Source organism: Silurus meridionalis, chromosome 1 (genome assembly GCF_014805685.1).
Source record: "Silurus meridionalis isolate SWU-2019-XX chromosome 1, ASM1480568v1, whole genome shotgun sequence".
NCBI lineage: Eukaryota > Metazoa > Chordata > Actinopteri > Siluriformes > Siluridae > Silurus > Silurus meridionalis.
The window spans coordinates 5937375-5965060 of NC_060884.1; the positions used below are offsets into that span (position 1 = coordinate 5937375).

General features: G+C 38.9%; 2 protein-coding genes across 6 annotated transcripts in view; one reads left to right on the forward strand and one right to left on the reverse strand.

Annotated features, from left to right (window-relative positions):
- The window catches only part of LOC124382966 (nucleosome-remodeling factor subunit BPTF-like), a 48936-nt gene extending 34773 nt beyond the window's left edge, over nucleotides 1–14163 (forward strand). For 4 of the 5 annotated variants that reach the window (XM_046845352.1, XM_046845351.1, XM_046845357.1 and 1 more), the window contains 9 exons: nucleotides 418–908; nucleotides 1486–1568; nucleotides 5018–5243; nucleotides 5336–5559; nucleotides 5646–5819; nucleotides 6465–6657; nucleotides 7034–7118; nucleotides 8812–8998; nucleotides 10993–14163. In XM_046845352.1, coding sequence (XP_046701308.1) covers nucleotides 418–908; nucleotides 1486–1568; nucleotides 5018–5243; nucleotides 5336–5559; nucleotides 5646–5819; nucleotides 6465–6657; nucleotides 7034–7118; nucleotides 8812–8998; nucleotides 10993–11029 — 1700 coding nt within the window. In that variant the 3' untranslated portion in view covers nucleotides 11030–14163. Of the gene's footprint in view, nucleotides 1–417; nucleotides 909–1485; nucleotides 1569–5017; nucleotides 5244–5335; nucleotides 5560–5645; nucleotides 5820–6464; nucleotides 6658–7033; nucleotides 7119–8811; nucleotides 8999–10146; nucleotides 10880–10992 lie in introns of those variants that run through there. The other variant, XM_046845353.1, reaches the window with a different exon arrangement.
- A 3063-nt stretch (nucleotides 14164–17226) lies between these two features.
- Nucleotides 17227–27391, reverse strand: LOC124388541. The gene is made up of 5 exons (XM_046853268.1): nucleotides 27257–27391; nucleotides 24323–24922; nucleotides 23288–23374; nucleotides 20404–20595; nucleotides 17227–19035 (listed from the first exon to the last, which is right to left on the reverse strand). The coding sequence occupies exons 1-5, from the start codon at nucleotides 27339–27341 to the stop codon at nucleotides 18848–18850; spliced, it is 1152 nt and encodes a 383-aa protein (XP_046709224.1). The 5' UTR covers nucleotides 27342–27391; the 3' UTR covers nucleotides 17227–18847.
- Nucleotides 27392–27686: the final 295 nt, after the last annotated feature.

A 27686-nucleotide genomic window follows, 5' to 3' on the forward strand; every position in this document is an offset into this window, starting at 1 on the left:
TTGCAGAACTAACTTCTGCAAGTACTCTACGTAGACTTGTTCGGTTTCACACCCCACAAATCTGACTTTGTTTCAGTGGTATTCATTTTTTTCTCATTCAGACGATGCAAACTAAGTAATAGATGAGAAATGTGTGTAAGAGATTGGGATAATTGGATTTAACTCAAATCAAGGTCAGTGTTTATGGTGCAAGCTCTTTTGTTCAGATCTCATCATTTAGCCTCACTGTTCACCTTTGTGTCTGTAAATGTTTTTGTGTCGCATGTAAACAAACCCTAAACTACCTACAAGCATCATGTAACAGGTTGTTGTTTAATAACAAAATTAGAAATGAAAATCTATATGTTTAAGCTCATTGTCTTTTTTTTTTTTTTTTTTTTTCCCTCTGTTTTTTTCCCCCCTCCCATTTTTTTTTAGGTCAAACTCAGCCAGCTCTCAAGACATGCACTCCCTCCCCCGCTCAGCCGGTACAGGCCGGAGCTTTTGCCCCCCGCACGCCACCGATGACCAACAAGGCTCAAATGCCAATCCAGTCTCCCACCCCTTTACAGGCCAAAGCTACAGTGAACCAGATATCTGTAAAACAGGAGCCCGTGAGGCCCCAAGTGCAGCTCCAGCAGGGGGCCCAGGTTATTACAGTGCCTGGGTTACAGTTGCCGCCGGAGCAGACGGTTAAACTCCAGTTGCCTGTACAGATCCAGCAGCAGGCCAGCGCTGCAAGCCAGGTCGACGCAAAGCCCCAGCAGGTCCAGAACGTCGTGACGTTACAAACGGCTAGCGTGCAGGAGCAGCTACTTAGGATCCAGCAGCTCCGTGAGCAGCAGCAGCAGAAAAAACGGCAACAGCAGGAGGCAAAGAGAGAGCAGCAGCAGCAGGCCATCAGCCAGAGTGACCTTATCCAAAAACAGGTGAGCTGGGCCGCACAGCGCCACAGGGCCCCGGTCAAACAAATATACAGCACATGTAAGGAAAAGGGTCTCATGGCCAAGCTGCTCCACAGAGCCTATTGAGTTACACATGCTTCGAGCAAGGTCATGTGATTTAGGTCAAAGAGGACCCCAAAGACAGCTGAAGTGGCAGAGCAGGTTCACCCAGATGCAGGTTTATGTGAGAGAAATTCCAACAGTCGAGATGCGTTACGGAGTGACTCTCATCCAAACAGTGGCAGTAACTCACACGAGCGAGGTTTTGCGTCTGTGTTTATTTTCCACTCTTTCTGCTATATGTGTAGGCCGCTCTTTCTGCAGCCCATACATGTAATTTTCCACACATACATATACATACATACACACACATAATGCTTATATATACAAATACATAAAATGGGTGTGTGTGCGTGTATATATGTATACATTTCGATGATTTACTTTACAGGGTTCCAGGTGTGTGTATATAAATCTGATAGTAGTATGTAATAGTATCTGTACTGTGAGCTCTGTATGCATGTGCCAGAGCATGAGCGTACACTGTGTCTGCGTTCTGCAGGTGGTGATGAAGCAGAATGCAGTGATTGAGCAGCTGAAACAGAAGAAGTTCATGACGCCTGCAGAACGAGAGGAGAACCAGAGGTGAGCTTAGTACCACACACAGCAATACACATCTTCATTCATTAGCTAGTGTGACCCCTAGTTTCTTGCATACTCATGCAGGTCAATTTTTCCCCCCAGCTGTCTAAATTAACCCTGAAATAAATAGTTTAATCTGCCTAGGAAGGTAAGGTTTCTAGAAAAATAAAGCAGCTAATTATCTAATGGTTCTGGAAGAAAAAAACTCCCGGATACATAGAAATAATGTTATGTGAAATAACCTTAAAGGAAACACAGTGTTTATTTTGCGTCCATTGACTCGGAGTGATTTCCTGCTTGGCCTCCGGTCACCTTCACGTCACTACGGCTCAAATGATGTCATCAGCCATCCAGCTCTCTAATGTGTTTATCTATGGAACAAATGGTCTGGAAAATACATTGACCTCTCCCTGCCCCTACCTTTTGGCACTTGCCTGTCTACAACTTTGTATCATCCCTCTCCGTTTTTTTTAACTATACTTGCAACGTGTCAGTTTTCCAACCCCCACCATGACTGGATGGTGATGTAGCTGCCATGTTTTAACCTCTGAGCACATTTGCATCCATCCACACATCCCATGCTACACCTAGGACCTGTCTGTATGTAACCTACCTTCTGTCTGCATCTTCTAGAGTACCAGAACCAAGTATATTTACAAGGGTTATGTACGAGGTGGTATCAAAAAGTTTTGAGACTAGCTCTGTTTACCACAAAGTACTTTACCTACGTGTATACACTATCACCTTTAAAATAGTCCCCCTGCACAGCAATACAGCGCTCCCAGCGTTCCTGCCACTTCTGGAATGTGTCCTGAAAGTCTTCTTTTTTAAGTGTGTCAAGTGTCATAACGAGAACCATTGAGACAGATCTTCATCTTCATGTGGATTGTTCTCCAACAATCATCATGCACAAGTTGCCGAGTGGTTTCAACATTTTCGGAGGTTGAGCTGATCTCTCGTTATTTTCCAGTGATGTTCTTTCGCTCTTGAAAGTGCGCGTGCCAACAAGCGCACGCCAAGAAGTTCAGAATAGCACCAGTTAACACCATTTGTCTAAACATTTTGATACCAACATCTTATGTGAGAAATATTGCACTCGTTTGAAGTACACTGTAAAGTACATCCACTAATTCATGTTCAGTAGTCTGTTCATCTTCTGGCATATATTATTTCATGATGGGAGAAAACTAGTGAACCCAGATGACTCCCACATATTGAGAAGATACACCGAAACACGGATGCATTTGAAATGAATTGCTACGTAGGCTACTATTAGCAAACAGCTTTTATAAAAAAAATTATACATTGAAGCGCAGTGAAATTCTTTTCTTCGCAGTTATGTTAGAAGCTGGGGTGAGAGAGCAGGGTCAACCATAGTGCGTTACAACCCTGAGGCAGAGAAGGTTAAGGGCCTTGCTCAAGGGCTCAGCAGTGGTACCTTGTACCCAGAAACCCAGAACCTTAATCGTTGAGCCACCACTGAACAATGTCCATCATATAATGCCATAAAAAATTTTTTTTTAAAAAGCTTGAAACAGCGGCCAATTTACAAAAGGTCAAATGAACAGCTGTTGCTTAAAGTCTATTAGACTCATTTTCAGGTAACTTTGTTTTAATGTTAAAACCAGGACACCATCAATCACTGCTGACACCGGTAAAGGTGGAAAGCAGACGGTGTTCTTTTTGTTTGTGTCCAACTTGGTAGAATTTCCTAGTTTCCTCCAGACCAGAAGGTTGTAAGTTCTGACAGGAAGCCCCCCTTTTGTACATATAATGGAGTAATATATAGCTATTGAAAAGCTTAAAACTACTGCCACCTGAACATGACACCTAAAAATAATATAAAAGCTGAGGTCAGAAACAAAAACAGCAAAATGATCAATCTCACAGAATGTTAAGAGACATGGCTACTTTCGCTTTGCAAACGTTAGACCTTTGGTTGGGATCGACATCACCGTGTTTGTTTTAAAAGAAAGTTGTAGTCGTTCCAAAGTTTTGTTAATATCCTTTTGCCACAAATTTAAATAAAAAAGGCATCCAGGACTTTCAGCTGTTACGACAGTAAAGCCGTAGCCCCGATAACATGATATCCTGAAACATCACCACCATCCAAGGATACAAAATTGGACTCTGGGTTGGATGGATTCATTGTTCTTTTCTATAAGCTTTTCTGGGTGTCTTCGAGCTTGTGTATGTGAAAACGTGTGGATTTGGACTTTCTTTCGATTTTGATGTTTTGCAATTTGAGGCCTGTCTATATATAGACTGGACATTTACAACAATTAATATAAATAACCGTGACGGTTCCAATAAATAGAATTAAACCAGTTGACTTGTTAAGCTTTCTATGTTCTGAGGTTTTCTTTGCTAGCAAGTTTGCCACCTCTGAAAGATAATTTGGGTTTTCCAGCCATTTCTTTTCGTTTCTATATACGCAGAATCAAATGGCACTTAAAAAGTGATGGGAGGGAGGAGAAAATAAAATCTGAAATCAGAGGCTCTGTTTCTCTATGTATCTTAATGCCTGTGCATAGTGTTGAGTCTGGGAATTACTATTGCCCTTTGACCGCCACAGCTGGTGATCCCTCCATCTCAGGCCCCTTCTTTTTCCCACATGCGGTCAGTGTTGTGAGAGCCAATTGAAGACTATCAGTCACAACCCCGCCCCCCACCCACCATAACATATTCCTGACATGAAATAACAACGACGCCCAGCTAGCGGACACACTTTCTCTCAACCTGAGGAAAACTCAAGTCCACGTGTTCTAAAGCTTCAAAAGTGAATGTGGATGGTTATAGTGAGGTCTCATGAGCAGGCAGTCTGCTTTCTTAACTTGTACTGACCAGTCACTGCGTTCTCTTTACGAATTCATTTCATTGTTTGGCCGCGTTGGGGTCGCCATGCGAACTGCGTCTTTTATTGCCGCATTTGTAGCAGGACAAAGCGCGCATTTGTAGCAACAACCTTTAGACTAATGGATTTGAGAGAGCGTTTGAGTGCCTTTTAATCGTCTATGATCATAAACATGAAAGGTACTAAAAGTTCAGGACGAGCATAAGTCAACAAAATTACATGCTTACGCATCTTGCTTGCCTTTTATAATCATTCCAAACAGGAATTTAATCATGATTAGATTACATTTCTCTCTGATTCTAAAACACACAATTCAATAGGCTTTATTTATCGCCTTATTGTAGTCCATCTGTTTTGGAGACTCCAGTTGTTAAGATGGAATTAATTGTCTGAGCTTTCATCCGATACCAAACATGTCTTTGCTAATTAAATACACTTGAAATAAGATAAAAATTGCAACATTTTCAACGAATCGCTTGTGATGTATAAAGCAGTGATGTATAAAGCAAAAGCAGAACATTTAGCTGACAAGATCCCTATTCTTTATCTTCGTATGCTATAGCAGGAGCTCAGTCTAAATTTAACCTCCATGTTCCAGGATGATCGTGTGCAACCAGGTGATGAAGTTCATCCTGGACAAGATCGACAAGGACGAGCGGCAGGCAGCGAAGAAGCGGAAACGAGAGGAGACGGTGGAGCAAAAACGCAGCAAGCAGATGGCCATTAAGCTCTCGGCCCTGCTCTTCAAACACAAAGAGCAGCTCAAAGCTGAGATCCTGAAGAAAAGAGCGCTGCTGGACAGACAGCTGCAGCTGGAGGTGCAGGTGAGCACGAGAGCATGAACTCGTCGTAGAGAGACCTCGTTGCTTACGAGTGAAAACGTCCATTTTTATAAAAATTTTTTCCGTTCCCGCAGGAGGAGCTGAGGCAAGATTTGGAGAAGATCTGTCAGGAAAGACAACAGACTGAAGCCGCTGCCCAGGTCACGAGCACGACCTCGCCATCCCCTTACAAACGCAAATACGAGGAGGAGAACGCGGCCAAATCGAAGAAAAAGAAGATGATTACAACTACCTCACGGGAAACCAAGAAGGACACAAAGTTGTACTGCATTTGCAAGACACCGTACGACGAGACCAAGTAAGAGCATTTTAGAGCTGTTTTTCAGAGCATTGACTCCTTGAAAGAAATTGTGTGAATGTTTTCTCAACCTTTTGGTATTGTAGGTTTTACATCGGATGCGATTTGTGCACGAACTGGTACCACGGTGACTGCGTGGGCATCACCGAGAAGGAAGCAAAGAAGATGGACGACTACATCTGCGCAGAGTGTAAACAGGCGCAAGAGGGAACCACAGATGAGCTCTACTGTATCTGCAGAACTCCTTATGATGAAGCTCAGTGAGTGTGTGATTGTGTATTTTAGGAAGGCAAGGGGCATTTAGAAATCAGTTCTTGGTATGATTAGATTTATGGGAAAGGTTTAGCTCCGTGGTTTAGGCTCAGATCAGAAGGTCGAGGGTTAAAGCCCCGGTATCGCCAAGGCTGAAGGCTAACAATTCCACCAAGACACATGAAACCAGCCAATCAGATCTTTTCAAATGGTTGCTTAGGCTATGACATTGCATTGTGACATGGTCAGGGAATAAAACGTATCTAAATAATCTGTTGTCTTCAAAGTACATGAGCTCACAGTATGAAAAGTTGTGATTGGTTTGTGTTGTGATTGACAGGGGAGAGAGTTTTAAGCCCCTCCCATCCAGTGAGTAAAACTTATTTGTGCTCCGTTGGCTCCTGGCCATAATGGCTTCGAGATCATTGGGATTTAAACCTCTAGAAATAGACTTTTCCTCTTTACTGTTAATAATGGTTGCAATCTTGAATTTAGTCCTGTTTTCAGACTGAAGCAGCGAACACTGTTATTCCCTTTTAATTTTAACCTAGTTAGGAGATCATTGAAGATCATGGTGATGGATGTTTTTTATAAAAAACAAAAAAAATTAAAACATAGCTCTAACTCCTCTTTAATTGCTCTGTTGTTGTCAGGTTTTACATCGGCTGCGACCGCTGTCAGAACTGGTACCATGGGCGCTGTGTGGGCATCCTGCAGAGCGAAGCCACTTATATAGACGAGTACGTCTGCCCTCAGTGCCAGTCCACCGAGGACGCCATGACCGTCCTTACACCCCTCACAGAGAAAGACTACGAGGGACTAAGGCGGATTCTCCGCTCTCTACAGGTCTACACATCCTCTCTCTCTCTCTCTCTCTCTCTTGCTGCTTCCTTCTTGTTATCTCTCGCTCCTCTCACTGCCTCTCCTTTTTTCCCCGATAGTAGAAGAAAACAAATCTGGTCCTGTTTTCTTCTCCTGTGCGTTTTTTTATCTGATAAACCCAAACTTTGGAAGGCTTCCCAGGAGCGGGTGTTGTCTTTCTTTTTTTTTTTTTTTCTTTTTTTTTTTTAACGTTCTTTTATCCCTTTCCTTCTTCATGTTTTCCTCTTCTTTTATTCTTATTCCCATGCCCTCCTGTTGAGGAATGAATTTCCTTCAGTGTTGAAGCAGCTGCTTCTAATACATCTTCTGATTTGCATGCTCTTGCGATGTCTGTCTCTAGGCTCACAAAATGGCGTGGCCCTTCCTGGAGCCGGTGGATCCCGAAGATGCTCCTGATTATTATCGAGTGATTAAGGAGCCTATGGGTAAGAAGCTATCAGAGACCTGATGCTTTAACGTTAAATGTGTTCACTCAGCCAGAAAATGGACGTGTATTGGAGCTGTGTGTTAACTCGATTCAATCCAATTTTCGTTTGAACAATGGACATTGGTTTAAAGCAGCTTTACAGCAATAAAATGGTTATAAAGTTGTATAAAAGAATCCATAATTTTAGTGTCTATTAGTTTCTTCCTTATAATTTTAAGTTTGTCCCTAATGAGCAAGTGACTGTGGCAAGGAAAAACTGAGATGGCAGAAACCTTGAGAGGAACCAGCCTCAAAAAGGAACCTTGTCCTCATCTGGATGGCACCGAATTTTCATTAATTACAACTCCATCATTGTTGAGGTGTACTGTTAAGTGGTACATTAATGTTGCTAGCAAGTAAAGCATAATTCATTTACTCAGAATGAAATGGATTGGCTTATTTGTGCTCAACACATTTTGGGGCAAATTGTAGATATTGGTTTGTCTTTCTCAACCGTCTCATTTTCTTATTAGCTCCAGTGCAAAACTAAGCAAATTTCAGACTCATTTTCCTAATAGACTACATTTGGACTTTGGATCTGAAGGTCATGAGATCAAATCCCAGCCACACCAAGCTGTCACTCATGGGCACCTGTGCAAGGCACTTAACCCCATAGCTGCAGCGTTGTATGAATGATTGTATGAAATGTATTTAATTTTTGGTTGCTTTTAGATAAAGGAAAGCTTCATAGTGGGCTTAAATCCACAGTTATCTCTAAAAGCATTATTATTCTTTAATCTGTAATGAAGGAAACATTGGAGTCGTTTGAGTCACAGATGAATTTCCATCTTGAATGAGTTAAACTCAGGCCATCTGTGTCGATCATTGACCTGTGCTAACTCGCCCGACCGACAAACAGATGCCTAATGATTCAGCAACACGCGAAAGACCATCACCATGTGTGCCGTGTTCAGAAACACACCAGAGCTTTTGTACCTTACTCCTGATGCTTATAAAGATTCCCTTTGACAAAAAGGGGTGTGGAGGAATTTCGCTGAGGAGAAAGATATAAACAGAGGCATTAAGAGAGCGAGAAGAAGGTGCAAAGTACAAAGCAGAGATGTCAACCACTGAGGTGTGAACATGATCTGTTTATTTGTATGTGTCTCTCAGTAGGTTGGCTCTCCTGAACCTCTCACTCTTAAAAAAAAAAAAAAAAAAAAAAAGAAGCCACAGTCACACCTTGAACTCGGTATACGAAAGTAGAAAAACAGAATGCAAAATAACCATGGACAGCAACCCTATATATTAATATGAGAAAATCCATTTGTACTTTTTAACTACTGTGGTAAAAACAAGGTTCTAAAATTCCCATTTTTTTCCCCATCCTTTTCATTTATAGCCAAAATAAAAAATTCCCGGCTGACCTCTAAAACTTTACAAGGCCCGAGTTTTACCATTCTCTCATTTCTTTGTCTTGACGAGCCCGGTTGGCAGGCAAACGAACATAAATGTGTTTTTACAATGTGGGAATCAACTAAGCCCCGCCCCCAGTATTTTTGCACCAGTACAGTGTTCATATTTGTTTTAATTGAATCATAATATTGGTGATCATGTGCACTAAAGCGGAATACATGGCAACGCAGTGTGTTTTACCGTTGTGTTGTGGGGCCTTTTTTTTTAATTATTATTTATTTTTATTTATTTATTAGACCTTTCGACGATGGAGGAGCGTCTGCTGAAGCGTCACTACAGTAAGCTGACAGAATACGTCGCAGACATGACCAGGATCTTCGATAACTGTCGATACTACAACCCCAGCGACTCGCCCTTCTATCAGTGTGCAGAAGTGCTCGAGACTTTCTTCGTCCAGAAGCTTAAAGCCTTCAAAGCAAGCAGGTAGCACGCACACACACACACACACACACACAGTCTCTCTCTCTTTCTCATGCTCACTTACACACACACATTCTCTCTTTCTCTTTTTCTAGCCTTTCTGTCCTTTAAATGTTTTTTCGGGGGTTTCTTTCTCCACACATTTTATCTTTTGCAATCCATTTTTCTTCCATTCCTCATCATCTCTGCACTTAAAAGCAGTACTCCAAGTTTCATTGTTCAGTAAAAGGTCTATGACCCCATGCTAAACTGGCACAATTAAAGCATTGTCTGTCCTTCCTGCATTCCTTTTTACTCATTCTTCCTTTTCTTCTTTGTTTCCTCACTTTCTGATTTTTCCTGGTCTCTCCATTAAATTTCCTTTTCTTTGATTACCTTAGGTTACCCTTCGCTTACCTCCTTCCTTCCTCTCTACTTCTCCTCTCCTTTCCTTCCCGTCTCCCATTCCTATTTCCTTCCTTTCCCATCTACTTCTCTCCTCCCTTTCCTTTCATTTCTGTTTTCCTTCCTTTATCCTTTTCCTTCTTTTCCTTTTCTTTCCTTTTCCCTTCCCTTCCTTTCCTTTTCTTTCTATCTCCTTAACCTTCCCTTCAATTCTCCGTTTTCCTTTCCTTTTGCATTACTTTCGCATTCCTTCCATTCCTCTTTCTTTTCCTTTCACTTACATGCTCAATTTCCCCTTCTCTATTCCCCATGCCCTCTCATTCCCTTCCATTCCTCTCCCGTTACCTTTCCTTCCTTCTCCTTTCCCCTTCCTTTCTCCTTTGCCCTCTTTTCTTCTGCTTTTTTTTTATTCCCATTCCCTTTACCATTTTTTTCCGTTCCTCTCTCCTTTTTCTTTTCTTATCAACTCCTATTCATATTCATATTTTCTATCTCACTCTGTCCGATGATTATCTGATTGTCGCTTAACTCGATTTCATTTATCTTACTACATATTTACACATTGATAAGTTTCCTTTTGCCATTTTTTCCATTTCATTAATTTGTATTAAGTAGTGAGTTATGCAGCAAATCGGTTTTGCATGTAGTTGTTCAGAGGAATGTTTATTGTGCATGTTGTTGCTGTCATTGTCGGCATCATCTTCACTTATGCTCTGCATGCATCCTCTCTCTGTCTTTATCTCTCTCTCTCTTTCTCTCTCTCACAGATTATGATGGCATATGTCTTCAGAGCTGGCTGCCTGGCTCACTGTAAGCTAGCCTGTCGTGAAGCACCGCTGTGTTTTTCTTTAAAGCAAAGACTTTTTGTACAGAAGAACAAAACTTTTGTATGGAAGACGGACCGTTGAGCGTTTTAAAGCCGGAGCTGTGTGTTTATATCTCAATCAGGGGAAAAGCTACTTTTTCTAGTATGATCTCTCGACATTGAAAAGATTTATTTACCTTAAGTTAGTTGATCAGTGCATTTCATGTCCCTATAAAGGAAATACTGTGTCCATGTTTATTTAGTTGATTTATTTAGAAACCCATTGTGAATAAGCTTTTGTTGTTTTAAAATAGCTCATACACGAGGTGAGAAAACGAGCTTACCTCATACATACTGTAAGATCACTGGCTTTATGTGGGTATTTTTGAAATGTTACGTTACTAATTGCGTCAGTCTTTTTATCTCAGTTTGGAGTCATGTATATGATATTTTTATGCATTTAAATCCTTTTGTAAAGGAGCATTACAGAACTGTAGACTGGTTCAGCAAGACAGCCGAGGTCACAGATGCTGCCTGTGTAGCAAATCTGGTTCAGGTCTCGACTTCACCGTCATGTGGGTTACAACAGTATGGATTATCTTCTATGAACGAGCAGATAAACTCGCACCAGCATGGCTGCTATGTTTTATAATTATTATTTTCTTACTTTTTATTAAAAAATCTCAACTAAATGACATACTGGTATTATTATTTTTTAGTTTTTACTTTTAATTTAAAAAAAAATAATAAATTAAGCTTAATAAAGCTTGACATTATCTACTTATTTCTTTTTTTCTGCATTCTGCAGGTCTCATAACAACAGATTGCAGTCCACAACTTCCTAAACTACATAACCCATAAGCTCTTTGGTAACGCTGTAACCAGGAAGTTGGTTCTGCTAGGCGAATTCCTGCTTGAAGGCAAAATACACACTGCGACTGAGCTTGTGTTCTGATAGAAAGTGAGAGTTTCAGTAAATCATGGGAAGAACAGATGACGATGGAGGAAGAACACCGTTCAAAAAGCAGGATGTGATGGATGGATAAACGTCTTTTCTAGCAGAGGATGGTCACCTTAGGATGTACCTAAGGACTACATTGTGCTGAAGCCGGACTTTGTTCATCATGCAGTGTTCCATTGTACCCTGAAAAAGGATGATTTCATTTCTTGAATAATTTGTTTTCCTAAATGCATTCCAGGGATGCTTCTTGAGGGTTAAGAGGTTCTGTAGAAAAACAATCTAATGGGGGTTTACTTGGTCTCTATATGCAGTACCCGAACATTTATTTCGTTTTTATGTCGTTTTTGTATCTTTATTAATTAATATTTAAAAGAAATACAAAATGACCAACTTGAATATGGCACATGCTGTTCTTGGAAATTCAATATACACTATATGGAAAAAGTTTGTCGACACTTGACCATAATACTCGTATGTGCTTTTTAAACATTCCACATTTAGTCCTCATTTGCTGGTATAATTACCTCCACTAGATTTTGGAGTGTGGTTGCAGAGATTTGTTCATTTAGCCGCAAGATTGTTAGTAATGTCAGGTGCTGTTTAAGGGGAGGTGTCGAGGCCTGGGGTGCAGTCAGTGTTCCAGTGTTTCAGTAGGGTTTAGGCAAGAGCTCTATAGGAGATCTTCCACTGTAACCCGTGCAAACCATATCTTCATGGAGCTTTGGAGGTTTGAGTCTCCTAATTCAAATGAAGAAAATCCTATGCAATTGTGTACCTCTAACTTTGTGGTAACAGTTTGGGGAAGAACCACATATGCCTGGAAAAGTCAGGTGTCCCGATACTTTTGTCCATATTGTGTATATGAAAATAATCAGTCAGAGTGGTATGATCTTCTAATATCACATCCTGAAGTGTTTTATTCCTTCTGCATCTTGCCCAAAACTGACTGGAATTTAGCTGAATGTTGATCATGCTTGCCTTCAGTAACACCACTTAAGATGATTTTTTTTTTTTTTTTTTTTTTTTTTTTTTTTTGCAAAATGAAAAATCATTGGTGTGGGTTGTAAGAAAACATGCACAATGCTGCTTTAAATCTGTTCTAAGCCCCGCCCAGTGGGTACTTGGATGGTGCCAACCTTAAGCAGGTATCAAAAGCATTCCGAAGCATTAGTACTGGTTATTGGGAAAATACTGGTCCTTGGTGCAGTGGGGTTAAAAAAAAAAAAAAATTCCAGTTAACTTTTTATCTCTGCGTGTAGCATCAAGTGCCTCAAGAAATCTAGTCAACTCGAGCATTTTAACAACTAGGTTGTAGTAACTAGTTTGCATTTCATGGAAGGTGGAATTTTGTATTAGTAAGCACAAGTCGTTCCCAATTTTGCAGATGATAATCAACACAATTCTGTCTGTGTTGAGAGTTTAACAAGATCCTGTTCGCTTTGCAATGGGATATATTTCCCAAGTTTGGAGTACAATGGAACACAGCATTATTATTTTTATATGTAGATCAGGGGTAGTTATTATTGTCTTTTCAGTTCACCATCACTGTCGACACGGACTCCTGCCCTGGACACGCCAGACAACAACCCAGATGCAGTCTTTTTAAAAAAAGAAGAAAAAAAAAAATCCAGTACAAACAATGGGCCAGAAAAAATGTATATACCTGTGTATAATTTTTTTTTATATATAAATGGTCTATTTTTTAGGAATTGTACTATTTTTTGAGCGAAGCGATTTACATTGAGAAGGTCATGCGGCTACATGCGTATGCACATGTAACATTCAGAACTGAAGCAGTTTTGACTGCTGAAAGGAAAGACATTTTTGGATGCCATTTTTATGACATCCAAAAATGCAAAGATCTCACAGGCTCACAGGCTCACTGTGCTTTTCCTCCTTTTCTTCCTTACTGGTCTTACTGTGTCTAAATGTGACTCACTGAGACTGTCTGTCTGTTTTCACTGCTGTTTCATGTTCATTTTTTACAGTCATATGGTGGAGCTTGTTTATGGTGCACCATACACGAGGCATTCTTTTAAAATTTAACGTTAAAGAATTACTTAAGCAGGAAATCATTTCAGTCCCCTCCCCAGTTCCCTGAGTGTAGTAAATCAGTGCAACAAGGCTAAAATTGCTAACAAGTACACAGTCTACCTGAGGTAAAGTGTCATGTGCTATGAAAATCATTCTTCACTAACATTACACTCAAAAATGTGAGGAATTTGATAGTATGATCTACTTTATTTTTTAAACACAAACAAACGTTCACCATGTAGCGAAACGCTGAGGTGCCATTTTGTGTTTCTAATTACATGTTTTGGTATGTTAAGAAGTTCTGGTGCTAATTCTTTGGTTTGTGGTGTATTTTCATTAGTCCCGTAAAAAACAATTTAACAATCGCAAACATAAGAATTCACTTTTACCTCCTATTTTCAGCAGCACGTTGTGTTATATTTACCACTAAATTCAAAAGAGAATTAAGGCAGAAAATAAGTCTTTTGTATAATATTTTAGAGATAGATTGTGATTTAGGGTATGGATTTTCTATTATACTAGTAAATCATACTACTATATACTACAGATTTTACTACAATTGAATTCAACACTTTTCATAATGGACCCAGTCACAAATAACTTTATAGAAATCAATTGTAAATCATACAAATTATATCTTACAATTAATTAATTTAAAGTAATTCATTACTTTAACTTATTTATTTCTGATCCAGTGTATGGGAAAGATTGAGTACTTGTTAAAAAATTTTTTTTTTTAATCTGATATTAGATGTCTTGCCTGATTGACTGCATTTAAGGAAAATTAAGATACTTTTTTTTGTTTAATTTTAAGCTTTTTTTAATCCATATATTTTTTAGATTAATTTAATCTATTTGAGTTTTATTTACCCAAACCTCTTCTCAGGCATAAAAGATTTTTATAAAATGATGACAATCTTGACTCATAAACCTGAAAAAGCAGGTGGAATTTAATGAACCTTCAAGTTTTGAACAGGGACACTTCAAAAAAATGATATCAATGATGTGTTAAGTTGATGTGTTTAAACATTTCCCTTTTGCCTTTTTTTTTTTCTTCCCCATTTTCTTTAGTTCCCTTACATGGAGGAGGTACAAATCCTGTGTGCATTTTACATTTTGGTGACATTATCTACATTAAAATGCTGCATATTGAGGGCGTAATGAAGGAACATGTTTGCTGTGGCGTTTTTTGTAAATTCAAACCGAGCCAATCTTTTCTCATCACAATATACTGTACAGTTTATTTATAATTGCTCTTTCCTTAAAAGTGAGTTGAAGAAAAGCTAGAAGGATTGAGTAAAGTATTTTTTTTTTCTTTTTTAAACAACGCATTGACTAAGAGACCTTTTGTACTTTATAGAACATTTTCCTCCTAGATAATAAAAAAGAATGACAGCAAATCTTGTGTGGTTTGTAATGGTGACCCTGTGTGACCAGAATTATGGTAAGTGGTTTTATTATTAAAATAATCATCTTAAAGTAATGAAGCAATGTCACACTTAGCCGCTAAATAGAAGTTATGTGTTATTTCCATGTGACGATTACTCTGGCTAGCTTTCTAAATGAGTGGTCCTTTACAGTATGCTATATGGGCAAACGTTTGAAGAGACACCCAAACATAAGCAATGTAGATTGCAAAATATAATGCTAATACTTTCAGACAGTTTGATTGTAGAGCATAATGGTAACACAATGGCAATGAAATGGCAAAAAGAATGGCAGAAGAGCCCCTTACATGTTTCTGCCTGGGCCCCTACAGTCACTTCTGGGTCAACAGCAGCATTCAGAAAACTGACACAGATAAAGCTTAGAGAATGATTCACATATTTTATATCAATAAAAGTAGTTTGTCAATATAGTCCAACAATGTGGTGCTTAATAAAGTGGCCATTAAATGTTGCTGCAACAAAGGCTTTGTGTAATCTCCGTCTACTAAATTACAGTTAGTCCAATTTGTTAACAAAGAAAAGCAATAATTTTTTTATGGTAAAAATGAAGATGTATAAACTAAATTATTGAGAAACCTGTTTTCCTGCTATATGTGGTTGGATACAATTGTTGGCCAATTGTGTAAGATGTCTTTGAATGCGGTAGCATTACATTATCCCGTCGCTTGAATTAGAAGACCCAAATGTGTGTTCCAGCATGACAATGCGCCTGTGCACGAAACTACCGTCATGACCATAACCCTATTGAACACCTTTGGGATCATTTGAAATACTGACTGCACCCCAGGTCTCCTCACACTACATCAGTACCTGGCATTACTAATGCCTTTGTGGCTGAATGAGCACAAATCTGTACAACCACAGTTCCAAAATCTCATGGAACATCTTCCCAGAAGAGTGGAGGTTATTATATGAGCAAACTAGGACTAATTTCTGTCTGTACTTTCTCCTCCACTGGAAGCTCTGGCTGCCAAGTCAAATTCCTTGTGTGTGTAAACATACTTGGTAATTAAGCTATGTCTGATTCTGATTCTTAAATGCGGAATGGGATGTTCAAAAAGTACCTACCATTCTTATGATCAATTGTCCACACATTATTTGTCCATATATTGTAGTGTTTCCTATCATCTGGCTAAGTGCCATAAAATTTAAAACTCTCAGATCACGTGTTCAACATGGACTAAAACAATGAAGCTGAATGACGCCCCCCCATATCTCTGTTTCTGTGCCTCTCAGCCTGTGTCTTTGTCACACAGGAAGAGGTTCTCATGATTTCTTTAAAACCCTCACCACCTCTATCCATGTGGAATGTCCTCCTGCTGCGAGGAGTCTCTGGCTAAACCCCAAGTATTTAAGTTCAACTAGAGTATGAGATGGTAACTTCAGCACCCAACATAGTGAACTGCATGTCCTAGGGAGCCATTCGGGACCAGGCCCCTGCTTCCTGCTCGCCTCAGCATGGGAACTGAGTGCCGGATATGGCTACAATGAGTTTAATTGTTGTTATGATGGTTCTTGGCTTGTTTTATCATACTGATCTGGGTTTGGACTACATGGGCTGTGTTTTTATAGATGATATGAACTCTCCACATGCTGCTTTTATCGCTGGGAACAATCAGCAAAAGACCCCAAGCGTGAAAAATGTCACTTTTTTTTCATGGTTAACTGCTCTTGTATAGCTGGTTTTGATTGCAGAGTTTTTCTTAATGCAGCATTAAATTTACTTTTATACATTGAAATAAAACAACTGTAAGAAGTGCACAGTAAGTAAGTAATTGACATTTTTGGCTGCTTTTAAATCTGTTATCCCTTCAGTATGCAGTTAGTGAGAGGACTTAAGCTAGCTTACAGCTTATGTTACTGATTACAAAAAAAAGGGGGTTCTCTTTTTGGTCATGGTGTGTTTGAACAGGTTGGATTTCTGTTCATTAAATCCCTGATCTAGTGACACTAGTGAAAACCTATATGTGTCTAGCTGTGGGGGGAAAACGTGAGCTAGTTTTACTAGCAGTAAACTAGCCTGCTTGCTATCTGGGGGACACCGTTTTGTTCCCAATTTACATACTGGTCATATTTTTGAATGTTGGAATTTGTATATAGAGTACATGTTGGTATTTTTTTGTGTTTTTGTGGCCTTTTACGGTGCATTAAGAATTAAAAAATATGTTTTAAGATATTTCAGATATTTCCGATATTTCAGCATTAAATCTACTGAAAGGAATATGCAGCTTTCCAGCGCATGATATAGTATCAGAACATGTTTACCTAGCTAGCTAATGACTTATGCCGGTGATGAACATAACTGTGCATTCATTGTTATGATATTGGCAGGTTTGAGCACTAGTCGTAATTAATTCAGAATATGACACTGTGAACTGAGACTAAAATCCCAGTGAAAGTGGGGGAGTTTCTTGGCAGTCAACTAGCAAGCTAATGTGTCTTGTTTGTATATGTATAAATGCAAGGATTTATAAGAGTAGAAGCTACATTGAATCTACATTTAAAAAGGTGGTTTTCTTTTAGGGAATAGTGTGTAATTTGTATTGTATCAAACGGAGGTTTGATGAACCTAAAATGATTCAGGATTGAGTACACCAGGTAGAAAAAAATATTAGCTTTTATTCAATAAGACATTTCAGAATGACAAAATGTGCATCAGCAGTGCATATGAAAGTATTCCCTGTTTACTGTTTAGTTCCACCCACTGCACACATTTGACTCATGGAATGAAGCCTGAAGGAACCCATTTCTTTAAATCTTTCCTTCCCTTTCACCCAACATGCCCATAAAGCTCCTCTTCTTTCCTGCCCTGTGCCTCTCCCCTTCTGCTTCCTTTGAGCTTGAGCCAAAAACCGATGTGTGTGTGTGTGTGTGTGTGTGTGTGTGTGTGCGGGCCAACATTTGCCATAGGTGGCGTTCCATTACGGCTCCTGGAGCGTCTGTTCCCTGAGGCCCTGGCCCATGTTTTTGCTCTCAGGACCCTAAACAGAACCGCCCTCTTTCATGTAACCAGGTGCATGGAGGATCAGATTACTGTCCGATTAGGGCCCAACACGAATGCTTACACACTGGCCTTTCTTTTTCTGCAGTCTCTCTCACATACTGAGTAAAAGTATTCCAAAATTGTCTCTCAAAAAAAAAAAAAAAAAAAATCTAAATAAATAAAAAGCTTTTTTGTTTGTTTGTTTTTTCTCTCTCCATTCCAAACCCTTTCATTCTTCCTGTTCTTCTTTTAAGCAAAACACATTTCCTGCATTCTGATATTTAAAGGAGAAATACAGGCAAAAATAAATAGAGGTTCTGTGGGGTTGGGGTGTGCTTTCATTCTGTGCTGCTCGAACAGTGTGAGTGAGAAATTAAACAGAGAAAATGACATTTCCAAACTGGAAAAGTAATGAAAAGAAATAAAGAAAAAAAAAAATTATTTGTAGAGACAAAACCTGTGGGTCTCATTAACATTAAAGACAGTAATAATAAAAAAAAGAGCACTATATAAGATATAAAAAAATGTCTTTTACATTCTACATAGTAGTAGTAATGTGTTTTGGGGGAAAAGTGCATTATTGGATATTAAGTAGTAACTTCTGCAACATACATAGTGCTTTACATGTTCAAAGTCACATGTATATTTCGTAAAAGAAGTACATGGGTTATGGAATATGAAATGCCGCAACATAACAAGACACTGACACCATATGATCGCATGACTTTTCTCATCGTCCTCGAGGAGGTCACTTTCTCTCTGGTTTGACCTTTACGGTCTTTCTTTGTGTTAATGAGGGTAAACGTCCACTGAAAACACATCATGGTTCTTGTGTGTATATAAAAAAAAGAGTATGGTGTATATACATTTAAGAAAAAAAAACGTATTACTTTTTACTGAAAATTTCTCAGAGGAATATTTCCCAGTTCATGTTTCAAACATGAATCAGATCCTCTGCCAGTAGATGGAATACAGCGGATTTCCCTGGAGCTGTCTATGAAAGAAGACAGTCAGAAAGGCAAACATTGTACAGCAAGCAAAATATCCCCACTTGGAATGGATTGATCTATTACACTCAGCCACATGAGCAAGGATCTACAGAGACGTCTTTGTTTTCCTGTCCATCTCCTTCAATAATACTGCAAGATTATGAGGTTTTTCTTTTTATATTTACAAAAAGGCCTTAAGTCCTCCAGCGGGTGTCCGTAGCGAACCGTTGTTTCAAAAAGTCTTTTCTTCACCTGCACTTTGACCGCATGGCCTCTTGTGCTTTCTGGTGCCTTCGCTTGTTGTAACGCTTGACGTAGCTGTTGCTACGCAGGACCCCGTCGCCAGGTTTCAGTTTGCCGCCAACAAGGGTGAGGAGACTGGAGGGAAGATGGCGTCTTCGGTGGTAGATGTGACCCATGATTATGTATCTGGTACCTGCAAAACAACATTGTCACAAGCAGAGTGATTTAGCAGTATTCTTTTCTGCAGCACTCCTTACAAAGCAACAGGATACCATTCACAATCAGGCATGAATGATTCCTGAATGGTTTAAATAATTCCTCTGATCAGTCCTACATCATGCCTGGTCCAAAGTTTTTGGCATGTCCATTAATGTGTATAGAAAGATTACTAGGAAAAATAAAGCTTAGGAGGACATTAGCAGTGATCATTGGTGCCTTTGGTTTTGCTAATCTACCAGAAAGCAAAAATGAAGGCTGGTACAAAACCAGTATCAATCAGAAAAACTTTCACACAGGTTTATTCAGGCATTTGTGTATTAGTAATTAGCTTTTTTGGCTCTAGATAGCTAATACCATTTTTCATGAATACTAAAAATGGAACAGCTGTTGCTTTTTTCTAATGTGAACATGTAAGATTTAATTTAGTGTTAAGTTATTTTCCAGATATGTTTCTAAATGTTTTTTTGTAAGAATAACGTATAAAATCTAGCAATTAACGCAGGAATTGTTTCCTTTCTTTCAGCACTTTCTAGCTGGCAAAGATGGTCAACCACCTAGGCTTAAAGGCTAGCATATTTTGTGTAGCTTGTCAGACCAACTAGATGTTTAAGCAGGGGGTTGTACTGTACAAATAGTTACATTTAAATCAAAAGGAAGTGTGAAAGGTCATGTGTTCAGAAGTTACCATTTATATTACTAGTACAGAAAATCATAAAATGATATAGCAGCAACCTGCTGTTTGATGATGGTGCAACTGGATTATAAATATTAAGACCTGAACTGGACTGAATTCCTGCAAAACCAGTAGCATGGTCGGCATCTGGATCTCTATTTCAGTAGTCTGGGTCTCTGTTTCAATCCTCAAAACATTTCCACTCATCCAAGGAATTGTTTTTAAGATAGCAAAGAACCAGCTGTCATGGTTTGTTTTTGCCTTCCAAATGATCTGTTTGACTGCAAACGTTTGCAGATGCCCACTGATCAAAACTTCAATCTGCCAGATTTAGATACTAGCTGTAGATGCAAGAAGCTAAAAAAATGACAGAAGCCCTGAGTATTATTGGGGGCTTAATCCACGTAAGTCCAAGGAAATTCAAAAATATTAAAAGCCTCTGGTGAACAGTGAATAAGGACATCCTGTAACAAGAACAAATCCCCCCGCCCCCCGCCTTAAAGCATACCAATTATTTTTAGAAGTTCGTTCAAAATTGAACGTCCGCATATGAAAATAGAAAGAGAAAGCCTAATAATAGTGAATAGTGAAAAGTCTGCCATATTAATTGAAGATAAAACCTCAAATGGTTTGAAAGACTTATTTACTTCATCAGTCATTAGAACTCACCAAGTTTGAGTTCAGGGCAAGGTTTGCTGCACTTGTAGGTGTCCAAGACCAAGATGTTCACCTTGAAGAAGAAGGTGTCTGGAGTGATAAAGAGGCGGCTCATCTTGTAGAAGCCGTCATTGCTCACCAGCACAGTGACGAGGCGGATCCCTCGGCGAATTGTATCAATGTCATGAACAATGCCGTTGATTGCTGTAAAAGAGAAAGTCAATAAAAACTCGTGGCAGTAATGCCAAACTCCAATCAGTCTCCCGAGAAAATTGTAACTGGAATACTACATTTAAATTAACACTAGAAGATGCCTATTATATTATTTCTACCAATAGATAAAAATTTCTAAAAACTCTTTTATTTTTAACTGAAAGGTAACATATTCATGATGCTTAGTCCCAGCATTGACAAACCATCAGGTGCTTTTCCACTGCACATTCACAACAAAAACTGGCCCAAATATGAGCCAAGACCAACATCGGGTTTTAGTTTTAGCTCATTTTCCACCAATTTCCACCAAGACAACTGGAAAAAGTAAATGTATCATCATTTCCCTGTGCAACATCATCTTCACAGTGCGGTGTGTTTACAACTTTAAGTACAACATGGAAGGGAAAAACTAAACAGCATGGCTTCGAAGAACACATTTTTCAAGATTAATTTTGAAACCGTAACTCAGTAGAAAATAATACATTATCAATAATGATGTCTATCAGACTTGTTGTATTTCAACCAAACATTAAACATGCTAAACAGAAAAGCTGTACATTCTTTCAGACAAAAAAAGTTATATTCTTACTCTTTACCAGTGGTGGGCTGTCAGGGCCAGCAAAGCCTTCTCTCCTGACCTAAACATGTTTGGAAGCACTGACCTACATTTACAACCTAAATTCTAATATTTGTTCCATTAAATTTTATTAATTTATTCCCAACAGTCTATTCTCTTCATTTCGTAGCGTTTCTCTTGGCTGCATTGCATCCAGTACGTGTATTTGGATGTTAGATTTTTTGTCCAATCACATTTCAGCCTCTATGTGCTGCTATGTCAATCTAATCTGCCCAGGGCCTTCAAAGTCAGTACTGCTGGCCTTTTGACCTTAGTCTCTATAAGAAATTTATCTGTTTTTTTAACCAATAAGATTTCAAATTCGCCTCACAGGGCCAGCTAGATGGCCCAGAGTAGTGTCAGCATTCTGTGTGATTGGTTGGTCAGAGGGAAACTGTTACAGCCAAGTTCGACTGGCAAAACACATCTGTAGCAATTTGCACACATTAATATATCTGAGTAAGACTTTTTTATGGATACAGAAGAAGAGAAATTGATGTCTCGGACATACTTAAAAATCCATTTTGAAGAAAAGCTAGACATCGTGAGAAGAGGTCGGCCAACCACGAAGCTAGATAGCTTGTCAGACCAGAGCCTACGAGCAGTACCACTGGCTTACAGCCTCTGATGAGCAGTGCAAACTTTGAGTATGCATCTCTGGTAAGTAGGTTGTATTTTATTTACAGTTTTTTATCTTTTTGTCATGTTATAAGAAATGTAGATTCTGAACTGCTCCAGATGATGTAGGTGCACAGTTGCGGTGGTAGTGTAGAGGTTTGGAGTCTTAACTGGGTTTCTTGCTTTAGTAAAATGGTATTCACCTTCCATATGCGAAATGCCTTTCTCTCTGTAATGCCACGCATTGTTATATTGCGTTTGTGTACGGTATTGATGGTTTCTATACCTGCGATGTGATAGTGGTGGTATTTAGAGATGGATTAAGTCGGGTAAGTCCACACTGAAGGCCCAGATACCAAATGCACAGCCCGTCACTACTCCTTACTATCACAGAACGTGCACTTCACACCTTTTGTGTTATTGGTACTTTTGTTGTACAATAAATGCAATGTATGCCTCATCGCTTGTTCTACAATAATATTTAGTGAAAAACTTGTAATAAATATATAATTTGTGTTTCACATGCTCTCACTTCTCAATCACAGGTGCGGATGTGTTACAAAATGGGTCAGGAAAATATTTTCAATATATTTGGATCAAGGTCGAGTCAATCTGTGAAATTACGTCATACTATGTTGTGAGGATCTACAGTCTGGGCAAGAAAGAAATCAGGCTCACTTCTTTATCCAATTCTGTGTATTAGCACTGGTAATCAAACAAGAACACCGTAATACATTTATATGACATAGAAAATGTGTATTGCCTTTTATATCAGCTGCCCCTGGTAGCTTTCCAATTTGAGTACATTGAACCTTCATGTAATACCTCAGGGGGTTGTGGATTTATCAATTATTTTTAGGGTGTACTACTGGACTTAATACTTATGTTCATTCTGTCAAAATCCTTGTCAAAAACTCTTTATATTCTTTATAAAAAATGCAGTAATTCTGAACTCATTAATGGAAATGTATTTATTTATTCAAATAGCTTTAACCTGTAAAGCCCCTGTATTCAGGTTTCTGATGAAGTCATGTAGTGTTTTAGCTTTGGAGGTCGACCTGAACTTTGCTGACCAGCAGATTTTCCAGGAGCTGGTTTGGAGATGCACAAATAAACTAGCGCAACTCGAAGGGCAGTCTTTCATCCATGAACATGAACCGCTCGAGGAAACCTGGGCATGCTCAATTTCTCTCATTTCTCTTTGTAGTTCTGCACTTTAGTTTTTCTCCTGTAGGGTTGCTTTGTATTCCTTCTAAAGAAAAAATTAAACATTTCGAGAGTTTTTCCCGGTTGTAAATATAGAAGTTTATACCCCTCTGAAGAATGAAGGAAAACAATGAAGGAGGGAAGTATTGTACGATGACAAATATAATATTATTAATACAGCATTATGAGGACGATGATGATGATGATGATGGTGATGTGCTTCTTATATGTGCTTTTCCTCACCAAATTCACTGTAGCAGAAGTGCTCTGTCTCATTCTTGTCTCTCCGGCATTCACTCAGGCACACTGCATCGTGGCTGAAATCCGACTCTGGAGGAGAAAGATGGAGAGTTGTTAAACTCAAAGAAGAGGGCAGGAAGGGCAATGCATCACACCACAAGACTATCAGTCACTTTGAATGCTCTTCTATTTCCTGATTTCCCCAAAGTCGATTAAAGGCAGGTCGGGCTCTTAATCGTGACATAATTAAGGACTTGAGAATCCTTTCGAGTCCCGATTTAGACTTATCTCGATCCTGAAAAGCCGATCTAAATCGTTCTGAATTGGTGGATAATTAAGGGGCATATTTTAAAATGACGCCACACAAAGAGAGCAACCGACAGTGACTGTGAGTGCCACTCTGAAAACCACCGAGCTCCATTCCAGCACCCAAGCTGTCATTGGGTCAACATTATCCCAGCCAAAGCGTCGCATTCCAGGCCAATGTGAGACGGTGCAGGGCTATCTTTCTTACATCTGTAGTTGAATCACCGAGCCGTAGCCCATTTCGCTTAGGCATATTTCAGATTCTTTTTTCCTCACTAATCTTATGGCTCAAAGATCTTCAGCACAAAGGCCGCATTCAAAGTGTGCGAGCTAAGCAGCAATTTGTGGCTTGAGGGAGAGAGTAATTAGAATAACCATCCACCCTCAGAGATTTTCTCTCATACTTTCTTTCTTTCTTTCTTTCTTTCTTTCTTTCTTTCTTTCTTTCTTTCTTTCTTTCTTTCTTTCTTTCTTTCTTTCTTTCTTTCTTTCTCTCTCTCTCTCTCTCTCTCTCTCCAACATGCATGCTCATATTTCCTGATGGGATATAAAAACTGTAAAGCAGCATTTCCCAGTCTTGGCCCTGAAGTGCACATTTTGCTGTGTTTACTCACTATGTTGCTATGTTGATCTGAACTGCTGCTTGAATTCTAGTAGATAGCTAACAAATGTTACATATGGCATCTTTAAGTAGCTCTCTGGTTAATACCACAGTAAAGAGGACCCTCTCACCTTTCTTGTGGATGTCAAATTGGTAGAGCAGGCTGGAATGGCGCCGGTTGTGTTGGCTAAACGGGCGACTGGTGTTCAGGCCCGATCTGTTTGGTCTGTTCTCCTCGGGATCCATCCGACTATTCCCACTGTCTCTATGTGTGTTAGAAGAAGGTTGCTGTGAGCGTGTTCGTGACCTGGAGTTGTGATTCAGTTCAGACTCACTGAAAGGAGGGTTATTGGACTGCACTGGGTTATCAGGTGGAGCTTTTTGTGTCTGTGTGCGGTTCGAGGTCCCGACCCCGGTAGCAGAGACAACTTTATTATGATGCCCGTCATTACGCAGTTTCTCATTGTTATGGTCGATGGAAAGTCGCTCGTCCCTCGAGGCCTTCTTGTTCTTGTTGTGTGTGCCTGGCCGAGGATAAGGGGATAGCGGGTCTGTGTGTTTAGGCCACATCCCTGGGGGCAACGCCAGCTTTGGGTCTGCAGATTTTTTGCCCTGCTCCAGCAGCTCATTGGCTGGTAAAGAAGGATCTTTGGCGCCGGCTTTGGTTTGGTTGCCAGAAGAGTCAGATGTTCCACTTTGCACCGGGGGCGAGCCGATCAGGGAGTACAACTCTGTGAACGAACCCACAGTTAGAAAGCAACACTTATTAATTAGGATAGAAAGAAATGAAAGGATGTGCTTTTATAGGAAATTATCAACAATGAAGCAGAGTTACCACCCAGAATTGATTATTTTCTAATAACAACACCTGGAGGAGTTGTCCTTAAATCACTGCATTTTCCAATCATAACAATTTATTTAATGATTTAAAATAACAAATTTTTCATCTATTTAAAGTTGGACGAAAAGTACCTACAAGGGAACTGGTAGCTCAGTGGTTAAAGCTCTGGGTTACTTATCAGAAGGACTTGAGCCCATGAGCAAGGCCCTTAACCCTCTATGTTTCAGGGTGTGCTGTATCATGGCTGACCCTGTGCTCTGAACCCAGCTTCCTAATATAACGAGGATATGCGAGGAAAGACTGTGTTGCAAGTTACATTTGACAAAAATAAAGCACCACCTTTAAGCGCTTTTCTGTTTAATACATTGATGGCATTTGGAAGATGCCCTTAACCAGAGCACCCACCAATTATCTTATACACCTGAGCAGTTGAGGGTTAAAGATGTTGCTAGGATTTGAACTCATGATCTTTCGAGCAGAAGTCTTTACCACTGCATTACTACTTATTGTAAAATCTCAATGAGACTAGTAGTGCTTAATGCCTATGAGTTTCCTCTACAGTTCCTTTACAATCTATTTTTCTCTCTCTTTTCCAAAAACATCTCATATTACATGCAATACCAATCCATCTAAAATTGCTACAAAATGCTAACACTGGTGATTTGGTCAAAGTTTCCAGTTATATGAAAATTGTCAAATAAACACCTTTTCAGAGTAAATCTACCAGATTTGTATATGTATCTAAATATATCTTTTATATTAGTTAGTATCTGAGTTGTGAGTTTCTTAGTATAGAAATGATTACCTTTGGAACTAGCATATTAATGTAAATCTTGCAGCCAGCTAACGTCGGTGCTGCTGTTTTAGAAATTTTTAACTAAACATTTTTTTTCTGGATATTTTGTCCTGCAGCATCAATTAGTTTTAGAGGTGCTGTTTAAGAAAATTAATCAAAATCTTCTGACCATTTAGAATTCAGCAGCTCACGCCATATATGGGTTAGTAATATCGGCGTGCTGATCACAAACAGTACACAACATTCAGCAAAGTGCAAGTGCCAGATGTCTTCTATAGTGTATTGCTCTAATAATGGACAGTGGTACAGAACACATAAAAACTACTGGAAATTCTCTGAGTGTAATGACTGTACTTTTCAATTTCTATTAAATAATTCAGCAGCCATTCCAAAGTCATAAATGAGTCTGAAGCAACTGGGGTTTCTGTTCTTGAAGGGAAACATGTCGGAGTGATCTCTCATGCTTACAGATGCAATAAAAAGAGAAAATCGAGAAATAGAGAAAAGGTTGAAAAAATAGCATTTCTTGCATTTCTTTAGCACCACAGGGTATTCATTAACATTGCTGCACTGGTAATTTTGCTGTGGAATACTGAAGTCTCTCAGAAGCATTACAGTTTAAAGATGATAATTAAATAGTTAATAAAGGGTTACAATAAACGCCATCTTTAAACGTTCATTAATCTCACAGAATGAAAATGAAATCCTCATGACTTTTATTTTTGGACATTTTTAAAGATAGGGGTTTACCAATTTTCAATTACAATTGTTACATTACATTTTGATTCAAGGACAACAAAAATTGTATGTCCGACACCAAACATTTTGGACAGTCGAACCACATTATCGTACTACATTTGAGTAAAGGAACTCAAAACTATGAAGCGTCTATGATACGTGATCGGTCGAAACGTAGCATATAAAAGAAATGGTGAAAATATAAGAAGCATAAGAACTGTGTGAGAAATGTTGAAGGCTTTTACAACGCTAAGAACTTTTACAAAAACACTGAATGACTTTTCAAAAATCAATATTTAAAATGTAACATTCTATATACATTCAAAATCCAAATTGGCTTCATGTATAACTCTGTCCAGTTTTATTTGATTTGTTTTACAGTTTTCTAGAACTATTAGAGCACAGACATTCTTGTATTTACATCTCTAAAATCTACCCTATTTTTTTCATACAGCCCTGACATTACAACTATTTAGATTTGTCTTTATGACTTATTATCTCTGTCGCATTTTATGAGTAACCATCAAATTTCTGGTAGAAAGGTGCATAAAAGGTTGCATGCTTCTCTTTTTATACAAACCTATCACACTGATCATTTCTTGTGCATTAGAATTCAACTATAATATGAACGAAATTTTAAGAAATTAGATGTTAATATCAATTAATATTAATATGAATGACCAGTCTTACCATTAACAGCATGCTCTTCAGCATCAGAGAAGGTGAGAGCCACAGAGAGGAGAAGCAAAATGCTAGACATGTTATTGATGAACATGAGCAGCTTCCTTATGAAGAGAGAGCCTTATTGAGACGCTGCAGCTCAGAGTCGTGGTGGGCTTTTATCCTCACTGTGAGTGTAAAGGGGTGGGATGGAGGGATGATCAGCTGACCAATGTGGGTTTACTCTAACAACTGAGAGAGAGAGAGAGAGAGAGAGAGAGAGAGAGAGAGAGAGAGTCCCAAACAGCCCCCAATTCTCTGATTTGTTACTTCCCTGTTTCATGCAGATTTTATTATTGCAATAATAATAATAATAATAATAATAATAATAATAATAATAATAATAATAATAATAATTTTGTAATGTTATTATTATTATTATTATTATTATTATTATTTG